Here is a 15,612-nt window from a genome sequence, read left to right as displayed (position 1 = left end):
TCGGATGGATGAAAATATGAAGAAAAAGCGCTTTTTCGTTGTCTATGCATCTCCGCATCTGCGGTGTATCCCGCTATTATAATAGCCGGGGGTTAAATCTCGGGAGAATGATACGACGAGTAAACAGAAACTGTAAGGGAGCTGCATCGATGCGTGAGTAAGTGTATCTGTGCAGAAAACAAGCAACGACTCTCCGCAATTTTTCTACGAAGTTTTCGCATACGATAATAAATATCTGTGTGTGCACATTGCACATGCAAAAATATCGAACGAAACTGCGATCGCATAGACCGGAAGGAGAAGTGTATCAACTCGGTTTCTCTTGATACATAAATTCGCGAAAGCTTCGTACGAATATATAATATTATATGCGGATACGCGAATTAAATCGCGAGTGGCGAGTAAATTGCAAAATAATTTCGCTACAATCCGTCCAAGCGAAAAATCGAGCGATTTTTCTCTATAAAACCAAAAATTTATACATAACTGTTGCTAAAAAAATAAAAATAGAAACAATTTGCGAATCAAAAATATGGTTCTAAGATAGAAATTTCCGATCGGGGTTACAAGGCTTGAAGTCGTATCGTTTTCTCCGTAATGGCGGTTCGCTCGACCCGATATGTCGTTGAGCTGCAGTTAATTGCATGCGGGGAAAGCACTCCGGGTACGTTTGACCCTTTTCCGTTGACACATTCAAGGCGCGGAGAGATATCGAGCCGAGACTCATCTCTTCGAGACAATCGCGAACGAGCTAACACAGCCGCGTAACACTTTCCTATAAAGACGGTGTCTACGTATAACCGCAGGATATTCAGAATTTCTTGGTGCAAAAATGCGGTATTTTTGCCTTTTTTTTTCTCTTCGTATCAAGAAGATAATTATTCAGAATTTATGTGGAAATATTAGGATGGGAAAATAGCGTGTCTCGATTTATTTGCGAAAATAATATTTGTCGTCACTTGATGAAAAAATAAAAGTGTTGAATTCTGAATGAGTACTTGGTTAAACTAAAACAACACGAGGATAAAATATAAAGTAAACAAATTTTGGAATTTCTGTTAATTGACCATTTGCTGAACGTGAATACAGATACGTATATATATATATATATATATGTATATACGTATGACGACGAGTAATCAATTTTTAATTGATTATCCAATTTCGAAGGAATATTATTTTCGTTCAATCAACACGTATGAGGCTCGTAAATGCCTGTATAATTTGGTTAACAAATCAATCGCGAGTTTTTCCATTTCGCCCAGTTTCCGCAATTTTGTTTACCTCGAAAACAACAACGGTGAAAAATTACACGCCGCCATTTTCGTATCGTTCTTCTTTTATTTTTTACATTCTTCTTTACAATTTGTTTCAAATTTCATTAATCTTTGAAGTTCATCGAGAAACTCTTATCGCGTAGCTCTATTAATCGATGGACCCCACGAAGCTGCGTCTACACGGTTTACAGTTACTCGTCTTAGGTATTCGCTGAAATTATACACGCTGATTAATGCCAAATTACATAGAAACCATGTTTCACGCGTCACCAGGGTCTTGAAATCCCTTCAACGACACCTTTGACACGTTTCAAATAGTTCGACTCCGCAATTAAGCACGAAGTAGACGGAAATTCTTCCGCCTTAAAAATTTTCACAAAATAGAAACATTGCCACTGAATTTTTCCCCGCATAGGAATAAATTTTTTTTTTTAACTCGTTAAATTGATCGGAGAGCTGCTAAAACGACGTTAAGTTGAATGAGTTTGAAAAGCGTGTTTTGTTCGAGAATTACAAGAGTAAAAAAAAGAGGGGATATATACGTGGAGAGAGTAAAAATAAAGGGAAAGGGTAAAAAAAAAAAGGTTTAAAAATCGCAAAGCTGTACAGAAGCTTTTCAGGTTTCGCAAGCTGTAAGAGAGCGGCGTGTTAATATAGTTGGAGAGTGAGTTTGGCAGTAAATTTAGAGAAGCCCTTCTACCTTCGCCGCCTTGTTTCGCGCTGTATTATTTTTTTGCTTCTTGCTAAAAACGGGATTATAACCCAACGTAGAAATTGTAATATATATACATGTAGCAGTTTGCGCACACCCGGTGGTTACATAATTATTTGGACGAGATGTAAAAGCTGCGCTTCGTGGAATTCCTCTGTATATTATTATATTTATAAATATTATACATGACAATGTCGCGAGTGAATTTTGCACCGAAACGGAGTTTCTATACATCAGTAGGCGTGATCAATCCACCGCTCAAAGGTTCCGCACTAACAACAAAAATGATCGATGAGCCTCATCCGCAGGATTTTACGGAAAATCCGAAGAGCATTCAAACCTCCCTGTTGGACTCACTCAGAGCCCGGGTTAATGCCTATTGAACCATTCGATTGGCACGTAATGACGACACCGATTCACGGATCGAGAGTTTTATCACACCCATTACAGCTCCGTTGTGCCTTTCAATTTATCGCGGAGGGAGAATTTATTGAGCAGCTCGAAGCTTCTTTTCCCACGCTAAATCCATCATATTTTAGTAAAATTGTTTCCAGCTCAATGGCGGCTAGGTTGCAACCTGCATTCAGGGTGGCCACACACTTGGAAAACCAGGAAATGTCAGGAGATTTTTAATTTGGTTGTGGGAAAAATTGAAAGTATCAGTTTCATGTCACGGGAATGAGAAATGATTTTTTAACGTTTCACGAGTTTACTGTTTATCACCGAAAAAACAAGTCGGTTTAACCTGACTTTTTTGTGCATTATTATATTTTTCTTTAATTCGAATTGAATTTAAACCGTTTAACACGGTTAATAAGCTGAACAATTGAGGTTTAGCAACTTACTAGAACTGGGATCAGGTCCTGGGAACCTGGAAAAGTGATGGAATTTTATTCCCAAAAATTTTTGGCCATCCTGTAATCTTATTGCAATTTCTAAAAATATGTACACTTTTCCAGAAGGCTCGATTAAGTTGAAAGGAATCGCATTTCCGTTCAGGCCGGATGTAATATCCTGCGAAACGCGAAGAAGAAGGCAGGCTAATGGATCATATTGTGTCACTGACAACTTCCGGGGTTGATACGACATCGATTATAGATCCTCTGCATACGATGATATGATATTTAAGCAGCGCGATGTATTTCCTCGTCAAACTTAGCGGAATTTATTCGCGAGTGAAGAAGAGAAAAGTAAGCTGAAATCGCGAAACGAAAATTCTGTTCAAAGGACTTAAACGAGGACTGAAGGAGGATCCATCAATCGCTAAGTCTGATATAATTGTTTACTGCTTCCGGAAAGTCCATGGAATGTTCGTCCTACTTTCGCGTCTAGGGTGGAAAAAAAATGTGGAAACTTTTTCGCGAGTTGGGCAGAGAATTGGAAAACAGGATCGACTTACAGGAGTTGCAGGCTACACCTGCACGTCGCGAAACAGATAAACAAGAAACGAATCCTTCACTCTTCGCCGTCATCTGACAATAAACAGCTTTTAATGTCCAAATCTTTTTACTCGGTAGGGGTAAAAGTGTAGACAGATCAAAAAATGAGGGGTCAAAATATCGAATTTTCGAAGAAACGAAAAGATAATTTATAGAATTGAAAAATGTTTAAAGCAGAAGTATGGAGCAGTGAAAGAATTGAAAGGAGCTGTAAAATCGTCAGAATTTCTCTCGATGATATAGAATCGTTTACAGATTTTTGATTTTTCCGTTACATGTGTATTTTGACTTTATTCCTATATTTCGTCGGTCTGCATCTCGACTTTCTATATTTGCGATTTTCTATGGATACTTGAACTTTCCACAACTCTAAATTTTATGAATAAAATTTTCGCGTCAATGAAAATCCGATATTCTAGTCATTAATTGTATCAATGGAGAATTCTAGTTCTTCACCCCCACAGTTTACCCTAATAACCATGGAAAGACAAGTACATCTATCTCTTGCATTTTCCTCGTCGAATCGCCGTATAGGTAGTGATCGAGGGTGAACTCGGAACGAAGTAAAGCGTTTGTATCGAGTTACGGGAGTTTGATCCGGGCGGAATGAAACCCGATTTGTAGTGCGGCCGGAGGTGTACCAACGACTCGGTGACCGGTGTTTGAAAAGGGTCGGAAAATCCTCGACCGTATCGCGTAGAGAGAGAAAGAGAGAGGGAGAGAGCGAGAGAATCTCGCGGGATTTGACAGCGAGGAAGGAGTCCTGCGATCCAGTATCCCGGAATCGGGATCAACGAGCATCGCGGCACCGCCCCAATATCCTCAGAGTTGAGAAACTCCGGAGCCCCGGTAAGTCGAGACTAATGTCTGAGAGCAGGAAAATGTTTGGTGATTTAGATTGATAGCGGCGGGAATGACTGGCAAGTATCTTCCTGGCCCCATTCGCCGTGAGCCGAAGGACCCGGAGACCCGGAGGCTGCGGGGAGCGAGAGAATCAATTCCGGAGATCAGAGATACCGGGACGACTGATCCTCGATCTCCTCCTCCTCCTCCGCTTTCATTTCTATTCTCAAAGCCGAGAGGACGGAGTACAAAGTGCGAAGGATGAACGTCGAGGGTAAAAAATCGCCCGCCATTCGCCATTCGCCATTCACCGAATCGATTTTTCCCTCTTCCTTTTCCATGATCATGATCGCTGCATTGACCATTCGTCAATTTTTCTAATCGCATTATACGTAGGTATATACCTATAAGGTAGATCGGACCATCGACCATCGACGAGGATGCCTTGTTCGCCTATTCACCCGCCTACCACGAACCACGCCTCGTACGTCTGCATTCCAGAACTATCGTACCACGTCTCGTGCGTTGGTGTTGAAACGAGGAAGCCTCGGGTCGCGCACCTTTGGAAACGACCTCGTCGACGACGTGCTTCGCAACCTCTCGCTGCCAAGTGCAGCAACGACTGATCCTAAGTAGGAACATCATACACTGCCACGCACTTGCGGGAGATGAAGACTCCGGAAATAGTGTTTTTTGTAACTAGGGGGAAAAGTCGGCATTTTAGAATCGTGGAAGTGATTCTTTACATGGCAAAACTATGCTACGCGTTTTTTCATCAGGCACTAAATTGAGGTTAAATTTCTTCGCTACGGCGCATGCGCGGAGTGCAGAAAAGACTACTTTCAACTCCTCCGCGCGTGCGCATTCGCAGACTCACTTAACGGATACTTTGTGTACGGAAAATATGCTCGCGTCGTATAAAAGCATTTTAAAGAACAAATTAGGTCCGTCAGATAGAATGACCAAAGACAATTGACTCGTATTTTTTATTTTTTCAATTCAATCTTTATCGACAAAGATATAGCAGTTTGAAATTGACGCGTGACGTCACAATGTGCATAGACATCGCGCAAATTCAACAAGACTATACATTTGTCAATAAACATTGAATTGAAAAATATACGCGTCAATCATTTTTCGACGTTTTATCTGCCGGACGTAATGAAATCTTTCATTCAACGACCTAATCATTGCAAATTCCTTCCCCCATGCGATACCTTGTTACATGCAGAGTCGCCTTTTTCGGCAAGTTCAATGCAAATCCTCGCGGTCAGCCAAAGTTGGATACGCAAGCCTGTATCCAGAGCAACTCGCGGGGCATGAATGCATAATAGATGAACGTAAGAAGTAGCTATTTCGGCTCGCCTCATTCCGCAGCTGAGACATTGGATTAGCATACGATTTGAAATCGGTCTCTCCACACGTACCCAACAATTTCACCGATACATTTTTCGCCTGCATATATAGAAGTTAGTTGCACCCACTCTATACATATATATGCGAATGAAAATTGAAGCGGATTCGTATGTAGAGATTCGTCCGAGTTCCTTGCCGCAAACTCAATTTCGTTCGAAATTTAAAAGCTCCAAGAGACAACCAGGAGACGCCGCGCCGCCACGCCGTTCCAATTTACTGATCGATTCTCGAAATGGGTCAGTTTTTGCATTTTGGACTGTGGCCAAGACTCGCTTGACTCGGGGACACGGATGTTATTAAGTATATGTATGTACAAAGTTGCGGGGAAGGTGGATAATCAAGGGGCGATTGTAATCCAACCTGTTTACCTTGCACATCCAGGTTCCAGGTTCCAGGTACCACCACCTTTACTTCCAGTCCAACCAACCAACCAACCTGCGGACAGCGATAAACGGCCGATGGAAATTGCGCAAGCCCGTCATAAGCAGCTCGAGAGGTCCTCCAGCGGCAAATTGCGTCACGCCGCACCCAACATCGAGTTCCTAGAGAGGCAGAGAAATGCCAAGAGAATGTGAGTGAGTGGCTGGTTGAACAAGCGGCGTATAGTAGGGGACTATTAATTCAATAACTTCAGCTCTCGATCATTCTGCAGTGAAATGAAAGATATTATGATATTATACCTGCATCACAATCGTGGACCTATTTTTGTTCGCGATTTTTTCCTTTCTAATTTCACTGAAGATTCATTTTCAGCCACATTGAATACGGCGAGAATTTCAATAATATGTATGATGATGCCAGGCTCTTTACCTTCGCAGGTAGAATTTCTAACTGATCCAATTTCGCGCTGAGGCCTTGATCTCACATAACGACGAAGGTATCCCAGGTCCATTTATTTATCTGCCATTAAACACTTTTGACGGGGTGAAAACGACTCCCAAAGATCGGCACCCAACGACTTTGGTTTTGTCAATGAACTTAGTTTTTAGTCAACTACAAAATATTACAAGAGAAATGAACCTGGGATACCTTCATGGTAAAAAAATGGAATAAGTCTGCTTTCAAGTCTCGACTTGCGATAGCTCTCCAAGTCAAAGAATTGAATATTTATAAACCTGTATGTCTAGAAGTGTAAGAAAAATCGTCGTTTATTATAGATCAGAGATTTTAAAAGGTCAGGTCATATGCTTAGACGTCGACTGTCGTTAGAAATTTTAGAATATAGGCAACGGGATAACGGCGTGGGGAAAATGACCTGAATAAGTTGTCTTCCAGGTTGGATCATGACGGTTAAGTTAACGAGGCGCCACGTGGTGATAATTGTAAGCGAACAATTGCACTACGCCATCCTGGAAATAGGCATAACTTTCCTCGATGTACACCCGCCGCACTGTTTCGAAGGGGAATTGCAAAAGTTGGGAAGCTCGAGAAACGGATGAGGATAACGTCGAGCTGACGTTATTGGACCCCAAGACTCAGCCCTCAACTTTTCTGCCTGTTTTCAAAGAATCTTTTTTATTTTTTGTGTTCTTAAAATATCAATAAATCTTATATATATAAAAAAAAAAAAAATGAATGGTAAAAATGTTTTTTCTTTTTTTTTTTTTTTATCTTCCTTTAAAAAATGCCTCAAATTCAAGCCTCTAGACCGGAATATCCCCTTAAGTTTTCAAAAAGGTCGATGAGCTGTCGTCGGTTCTAAATTCCTGTTATAATCTGTGACGAATTGGGATTGCGGTAAAACTCTCGGTCCTGGACCCCGTTTAGGCCGACTATACACCCTAATTACTTGCCCCAACAACCGCAGTGACCACCTGCAGCCGGTTTCGTGACAAACGGTAGTCACGGGGTCAGATTATAGGGCAAAGTGGCGGTGGCGGAATTGCCTAGCTAAAACAACGATTTTCAAAATTTTCCCCATTGAAATCAGAACCATGTATGCGTTATATATTTATAGGGGGTTTGACAAGAGTTATTTATTCCTATAAAGCGTCTGTGATGTGATCTTGTGTACGTAAAAGTTGTTTAAAAGAGATCATCGGCAAGCAAATAAACTTAAAAGAATATATTGTTCGAAAGGAAGTTCGTGTGAATAAAATTATTTAGATCAGGATGAGGACGAGGCGCGAAAGAAAAGATAATAGATTTAAAAATCATATACCAATATTTATATACACGCGATATAATTATTACGCACGTGTTGTTATATATTATAAATTATACATTATTATTTAACAATAATATGGTGGCGGATCGATTCACAGCCTATACATATACATATTAAATATGAATATACATATCATTACGACTTTCTTTTTATGTATGTACAATTTGAAAACGCCTTTTACCAATGCTTATATAGGTAATTCAATTTCTAAAGACGAATACTCGTTATTCGCATTATGCGGGAACACGATCAACTGAGATTCGAAGAATTTTTAATTCCTGCTTATTAACGGCGATAACATTCACTGGGAAGTTTTTTTTCTTTTATCTTGTTTTTCTTGTCGTTACATACATGTGTTTTGAATTTGGATTATTTTCATTCTAATCGTTGTTACCTCGAATGGTAACGAAAACCGATTTGATTTCCTTGTCTGTAATACTGACTTGTTTTTTTGTTTTTTTTTGAGCACATCGCGTTCTTCTCTATTTCTCATTAGAAAGTGAAATCTATTCTCAATTTGTGTCTAAACTTTCAAAAAGCATGTTTCAATTCTATAACAACGTCTGTTATAGAAAATTTTGTCTGTCTCAGGTTGATTCTCAGGCCACACTAACTTGTTACAATAATATTAGTATTAAATTTTGCGTTGTGTAGTAATGAATATGAGTCTTTTAATTTATTCTCTCTACCTGTTTGTTCTTTTTACTAATTGTTACTGTTTGTTACTCTACGAGCGGTTTATTCAGTGCCTCGTACCCCTGCAAGAATAAAAAAAAGTTTTTACATTAATATTATCGCGTGTTTGTTAATTGTTCTGTAATCTAATTATAATAGAATTTATGAATCAATGATAGTTTCAACAACTTTTCACCGAAAATAGAAAGAGTTAGTGAATAAGTGACGACGCCAAGATTTCTTTTTTTTTCCAAAAACAGGAAGATTAGATTAGAAATAAAATTATCTCGATATAACGACCGAAAAATATACAAATTGTAAAATCATCAAACTGTACAAACACGCTGACGCACACGTTCCCCAAAAAAATGCCCACGAATTTAAGTTAGTCACGTAAATAACTTATTACTATTTTTATGTAAAAATATTTGGTCTCTATTGTATGGTATATAAATTGCGACCATAGAGTGGAAATTACGTCATAACAACAAAAAAAAAAAAAAAAAAAAAAAAAAAAGAAATTAAACTTAAAATACAGAAAACGTAGAATGCTTTACCTCAAAATTGGCAGAATATTAGCAAATCGTTAAACAATGAAAACAAGTGAATCGACAGATTAATTTCTTGTTCATTTTTACGATCGGTCTAAACTGACGGCAAAAGAAAAATTGAAAGAAGCTGCAAATTTACGGTCAAAAAGGTAAGGGATAGAATTCCATTAGTCAGAAACGATTACTGGGTATTTGCATTTTGCAATCGAATCGATAAGATACACCGATCGTTACGCAATTTTTTCTTTCCATCCCTTGTTAAGAAGCTGATTGTATTATTAATGTAAAATTTAGTTCATGCTCCCATAGGACGGAGGTCGTACGTTTATTCTATCTCCTCCAGGGCGTAGTGCGGTGTTAAACGAGTCCCGCAATCTCTCGGTAAACGTTTTATATTCCATTTCAGGATTGTGCTGTCCAAAATCAAAGTCTGCCACTTCGACGGTGAACCTGGCTCGACTCTGCATGTAGTAAGCGATACCAAAAACTATCAAAACCATCGCTGCCAGAGAGCAGGAGACAGGCACGATTATTACAGAAAGTTGGGCTTTAGTGGTAGCTGTAAAAAAAAAACAGAAAACAAAGTGTTAATGCTTGAATCGTGCAACAATTATCCACCTGACACACTTACCTTTGTAAATATTTATAGTCAGAGGATAGCGCTGAATGCTGATCTCGTTTTCCAGCACCACAAGATACGTGTAGACATTGGCTTCGAGGAAGTAATGGATTATCGGGAAGCTGCAGTTTTCCAAGACCGTATTAGTCTTGCAGGTTTCATTTCCCGTTATGTTATAGTTTCCTGGATGGATCGAAAGACATACTTTGAACGGTCCAGAGCCTTTGCAGCTCACATTCAAGGAGAGCATCTCCCAGGGTTGAAGCCAGTTTGTACCAGTGACGGTGATGTTTGAGATGGGCGCTGAAGATAACAAAACCAAAATTGAAACCGTCGATCTCTCTTCAGCCGCAGCCAGTTCCAATTAATCGCAAGTGATCTAAGCTTACCTCTAACCTTCACCGCTTTCGTAAAATAACCGTAAGTGTTGTTTGGATCCTGAGGAATGATCGTTGCGTTTGAGCATGTGGAGAGAGCGGCGGAATTCACCGTCATCTTAGATTCAACTTTTGGCACTGCTGAAGTGCTGCTAGGCAAAGTAGTCGTCGTTGTGATTGGCGTAGTCGATGTTGTTGTGTTTGATGCTGAAGTAGTGGTGAGTGGAGCTACGGTTGTTGGCGCAAGTGTGGTGGTAGTAACGGGTGGATCGTAAGAGACAACGACCAGGGCTTCGATGACTTGGGTCGTATTTAATTCGGAAAAATGATGATTGAACGTTAAATTCGGAAACGGTCCAAAGAATGTGCAGTTAATACGCCAGGAGGTCGTGATCGAGGTCGCCCCCTTAGCCTTGACCATGTCGTAATCGGCCTTGCGCAGATTAATTCTCAACTCTGTTGGAGAGCTGGACGAGACGTAGTCGCTATTGATGCTTTTATTTGCCTGAGTGAGTGTCATGTTGCCGTTAAGAAGATCTAAAAAAGGAAAATAAAGGATGATAGCAGAGTTAGCGGATTCGAAAATGACAAATCAGAAATACCAAAGTCTTTTCCATATCCGTCGACACCTACTCGTCACTTTATAGTCTGTCATTGCACTCGCAAAGACTGGCCAAGCTATCCAAAATTTCTTCTCCACAACTAGCTTGAGCCGATACGATCCGACGCTGTTTCTATCAGCTGGAAACGTGACGGTCCAATCGGAAGTTGTGTTCTCCGTGTTTGGGGACTATAGAGGTAAAATAGTAAAATAATCAGTTAATATTCCAACGTAAGTTCATCAAACTCGACTCCTATTTTCAGGACAAAAATCAGCGCTTATTTCATGGTTAACAAACCGTATACTTGTGCGGATTCAACGCGTCATCTTCCCAGATGTATGAAAACGTTCCCGACGGTCTAGTTCCGTCATCATTGTAGAGATCGGCTCTGAAGGTTATCGAACCTCCTAGTATGGCGGGTCCGTCGTTGGATACGACGACACGTTGGCTGGAGACATAGACTGAAAGCGAACGATTGTTTGTTAGTGAATTTAATACGAGGTAAAGAATGAGAAGATTATAACTGGTCATTGAGTAACTTAACCTCAAACTAATTTATTTATCCTTTGAGAGAGTAAGATCAGCATCGAATCTGACGAGTGTGAAGATTATTTTGAAAGCCTGTATAATCTGGAAGAATTTTTTTAACATGACAGAAAAGTGAAACGACGATACGTACTTACCTTGAGTCATAAACTGGACAATAAAGGCTAGGATGAAACAATCACTGAACACGGCTCGCATATTGAACGCCGAAAGTGTCACGATGGAAAAATTGGAGAGTCAAAAATGCGTAGAATCTCCTATCAAAGTCTTATTCTTACTCTATTATTATTATTGTTACAGTTATTATCGCCAACTGCGTTGTTTGACGTTTTTAGATGCCTAGGGAAGTCGCCATTTCCATTCTACTTATTGTCAGTAATAATAAATGTCAGCAGTCAGCGCGTCACGTTGCGGCAGGATCGTCAACTACTTTCAAATCCTTGAAACTCGCCGACACAATCATGATTTTTTGATTTAAAAATCATAGACGCGAGTCATTTGATAGCTAAGATTTTAGTCCATTTAATGATAATTTTTTCCAGCGTAAGACACGTGGAACGCTAATTGAGCCCTATAAAACTCCTTAGCTTAGGCAGCTACTTGAACTTCTATACATTTCTGTGTCCACAGTTGCCTATATGCAGGCAGATTCGGAACACCCGTAGAATAAGTGATTGAAAATGAAAATCGATTATGTATTCTGAAAATATTGCACAGAAAATAAAAAACGATTCAAAACAGTACTTTATGGTTGAACATTACTGCATAATCACGTTTAGATTTCTGTTACTTGAAAAAACGTAGCAGAATTGGTGGAAGAAATTTTTTTGTTAATTTAATGTTAAAAAAAAAAAAAAAAAAAAAAAACGCTGAAGAATACCAAACGTAGCGAGTCTGCTTGCGTGTACGAATAATAATTGAATTTGTTATCTTCGAGAAATTCATTATCTCGTTTCATTTCCTTCCTTCCCTGTTTTCTTTTTTTCCCCATTTTTCACATACAGTTTCCAGCAGAAGCTTGTCTCGCATACGAATACGAATACGAATACGGAAACAAAACGAATCTAATCGAAACGAATGGAAAGTCGGGCGAAATATTGTCGGAGATTTAGTAAAGAATGGGAGGGGAAGTGGGTAAAGAATATCGCGGTGGTCCGCAGCTGGTTACATTGGAAATCAATCAGAAGTAAAGAGGAAAAATAAGCGCGTAGCCGTGTGTTGTAAGAACGCTTATGAGTAAGTGAGATTGGTTTGTTCTCGGTTTCCGTTACCAGGAAACCGCCGCGTCACTCGCGATAAGCGACTCCGTCTGCGTCGACCTGCCGACCTTACGGATAAGGTTCACCCTCCCGACCGACGCCCAGGCGTTAAAGGCTTCCAGTGTTCGCACTCAACCACCTGCTGAGTCCGGTTCTGCAGGGAATCCGCAGGACTCGAATTCGCACGCGGAAACGAGAGTGCAGTTACAGGTACGAGAAGTCGCCGCTGCTGCATCGCGGATTCGTCACTTTCACGGATCGCATCGTTGAGAAAAAGCTTATATTTAGACGTGGTGATATAAATTTTTTGGTGTTATTAACAACGAGTCCAATAACGATCGATGTATAAGAATTTGTTAATAGTTTAGAAATCGTATTTGGCTGAAGAAAAATTTTATAACGATATCGAAAAATTCATTTCGTCATATCCAAATATACGTTTGTTAACATTAAATAAACACTTTTCTCTGTGCAGTAATATGAGGAGAAAATTTTCATTTTTCATTTTGCCGAGTGTCCCCTCGTTAATTGCTCTCGTTACACGTGGAGGGTAATAAAACCGCATATAATCGATGATAGCTGATAATTTTTTTTTTTTTTTACGGCTTGATCACAGGAGACCGAGAATTGATCACAATTGTTACAAATACGTGGAGCAATAATGCACCAACCGCTTAGTTATGATCATTTAATTCTACACGCAGGGACCAACGGCGAGAAGGAGGCTATAAAAATGTGGCCAAAAATTAGAAAAAAAAAAAAAAAAAGGAAACCGAATGAAATGGTATCGAGAATAAAAAGAAAAAAGATAAGAAGCACAAATGTGGTGAGAAATTTATGCGATAATTACGACTAGTCGCGGCGAGAGCGTATATAGTTATAAGAAGCTTTTCTTTGTCAGTTAAGGAACCGTTTATTATACCTCATAATTCACCCATTATATTCCCCTACTATTAGATTATTCCATTACCATTTATTAGTAATAAACTTGGAACTAATAACTACGCGGAACGAAAAAATTCTGGTAGGCGAAAGATGGGGATCCGGTTTGACAGACGCGGGACTGACATTCGTCAGCGATTGTTATTTAGAGCAATTACACTTGCGGATAATTGCTTGGACGTTTTTTAGGTAACAGAAATCAATCCTGCAGGAGTATCGTTCGCGCTGAACTGAAATTAGCGCGTGTCAACAGAACAGGAGAGAAGAGAGGGAAGCGACAATTGATTTATGCGGCAGTTTCGCAATGCCTTTGGAAATTTCGGAACCCGGTTTGTTCGGGGCACAGCTGCTGCCCATGCATCAGAAAATTTCAGTAAAGCTAAATTAAAAGTTTCATTTCAAACGAGACACGTGCTTCCAAAGTGACGGTAATTAACGCCGAATGCATTCCTCCTGCGTCGCAACGACGTTCCTGTACGTGATGGGCGCCGTTTTTCCCTCGTCGAATACGCTTCTCGACACTCCCACCCACTCCTATCGCGAAATTACCTTTCGCAAAACAATCGCAACGCGATACTGGATCTCCGACTCGGTGTGACGAGGTCCTTCAGGACGCGGATAAGACGATTCGTAGAACGAGCGAGGAGGCGAACTGATTTTGACGGACGTAATCGAATCGCTCCTGAGGGACGAAAGCTGTCGAAGAACAATTGTTCGATCGGCACATGATTGAATCGGGCGGCGATTCAACGGTGCAATTTTATTCCCATTGCAATATTCGTCGTATGCTGTGAAACGCCGCGGTATTTTTTTTTTCTTGTTTTTTTTTCAAGACCAAGTCCCGAGGACCCGGAGACATCGATCAAGTATTAGTCGTTCCGCGGTTTGATTCTGCTCGAGGTGAGTTTTCCGTTACTTTGATCCTTTTTTTTCCACCTTTCATCTTTTCATTTTATCTTTTTGCTTTCCTTTTTCCGCGCAACGAAACCACGAATCTTTGACCCATGGAGACTGGAGTAAAGGAGTCCAATCTTCGTACTATGAAGGATATAAAAGGTAACGAAGAGTATCTTCGTGAAGGTATAGAAAGTGTCCATAAAATGGAGTGAAATTAAGATGGCACAGTTAAAAGAAATAGCCTGATTGCTTATTAACGCCATTTTGGTGATTTGTTTTAAATACGTTATGTTGCAACTGAAATTCGCGAGATCTCGCGTCGTTCTGCAACTCGATTCTCCCCGTGATAAACAGCTCGCCTTGGCTTGGCCAATTCTCGTCAAAGTCTCATTAGAGGTCTCTCAACTTTGCCACTGTTGCTCTCTCCCTCTCGTTTCCCAACTCGCTAATCACTTCGCCCAACGCAACGCCGTGATAAACACACCTTACGTCGCAATTATAGGTTTGTAGGTACTTACCCGAATAATAAGCATCTCGATTTTCATCTTGCAAATGCATCCTGAAGGCTTCTTCCTGAAAGAAATGCGATACACGTTGTAGTGAGTTCATTCTACACGAATTGAAGTTTTTTTTTTTGCGGTGAAACAAATATTGCAAAATATAATTTGCAGATACAATTTCAAACTACGTTTCTATCCGTCATCTGGGTTGGTGTTTGAATCGCATTAACAGATCTCCGCGAACAAAATAATCATCAAATCGCAAGAGATGAATTATAAGAGAAAATAAAAATTCTTGAGCTTCGCCTTAAACTTCAATGGGGCAAATTTTTTGCCTAAGTATACCTACATTTTTATCCCAATTCCGTACAAAAAAAAAAAAAAAACATATACGAGATCTGAATTTTTATGCTTGAATACGTGCTTGGTTTGCAGTCTGGTTTAAAAAATCTCGCCACTTCGGTTCTAAGCTTGAAAATTTTCATATATGACACATGATTTTTCAAAATGTTTTTTAGATTTGAAAATCATCTCAATCAATAAAAAGTTTGAAAAAAAATTATAGAAAATTCGAACCAAGTCGAAAAAATCTAAAAAAAAAAAAAACATCTCGTGCTTTTCAAAGTGTTCTCATAATCATGTAAAAAAATTCCAGGCTAAATCCGAGAAGTCAAGAAGTGTACGTAGGTCGAAATGAGCTGCACTGCTTCACGTATATACACACATGATATACGTGTATAAAGAGCACGAGCGTATAATCCTTAACTTCGACTGCTGTTACACACCCGCA

At 39.8% G+C, this 15,612-nt stretch overlaps 2 protein-coding genes across 3 annotated transcripts in view; one reads left to right on the top strand and one right to left on the bottom strand.

Moving 5' to 3' along the window:
* LOC124408205 (acyl-CoA Delta-9 desaturase-like) overlaps nucleotides 1-15,612 on the top strand; it is a 354,733-nt gene that overhangs the window by 115,102 nt on the left and 224,019 nt on the right. The gene's annotated exons all lie outside the window — the stretch shown is intronic.
* On the bottom strand, nucleotides 8,438-11,580 carry LOC124408202. Its single transcript, XM_046884954.1, has 7 exons — nucleotides 11,362-11,580; nucleotides 10,976-11,139; nucleotides 10,710-10,866; nucleotides 10,089-10,613; nucleotides 9,712-10,002; nucleotides 9,404-9,639; nucleotides 8,438-8,612 (listed from the first exon to the last, which is right to left on the bottom strand). The coding sequence occupies exons 1-7, from the start codon at nucleotides 11,420-11,422 to the stop codon at nucleotides 8,577-8,579; spliced, it is 1,470 nt and encodes a 489-aa protein (XP_046740910.1). The 5' UTR covers nucleotides 11,423-11,580; the 3' UTR covers nucleotides 8,438-8,576.

This window comes from Diprion similis, chromosome 7 (genome assembly GCF_021155765.1).
Source record: "Diprion similis isolate iyDipSimi1 chromosome 7, iyDipSimi1.1, whole genome shotgun sequence".
Taxonomy (NCBI): Eukaryota; Metazoa; Arthropoda; class Insecta; order Hymenoptera; family Diprionidae; genus Diprion; species Diprion similis.
Note: the sequence above shows the minus strand (reverse complement) of the source record. Positions and strands in the feature narration are given on the sequence as shown.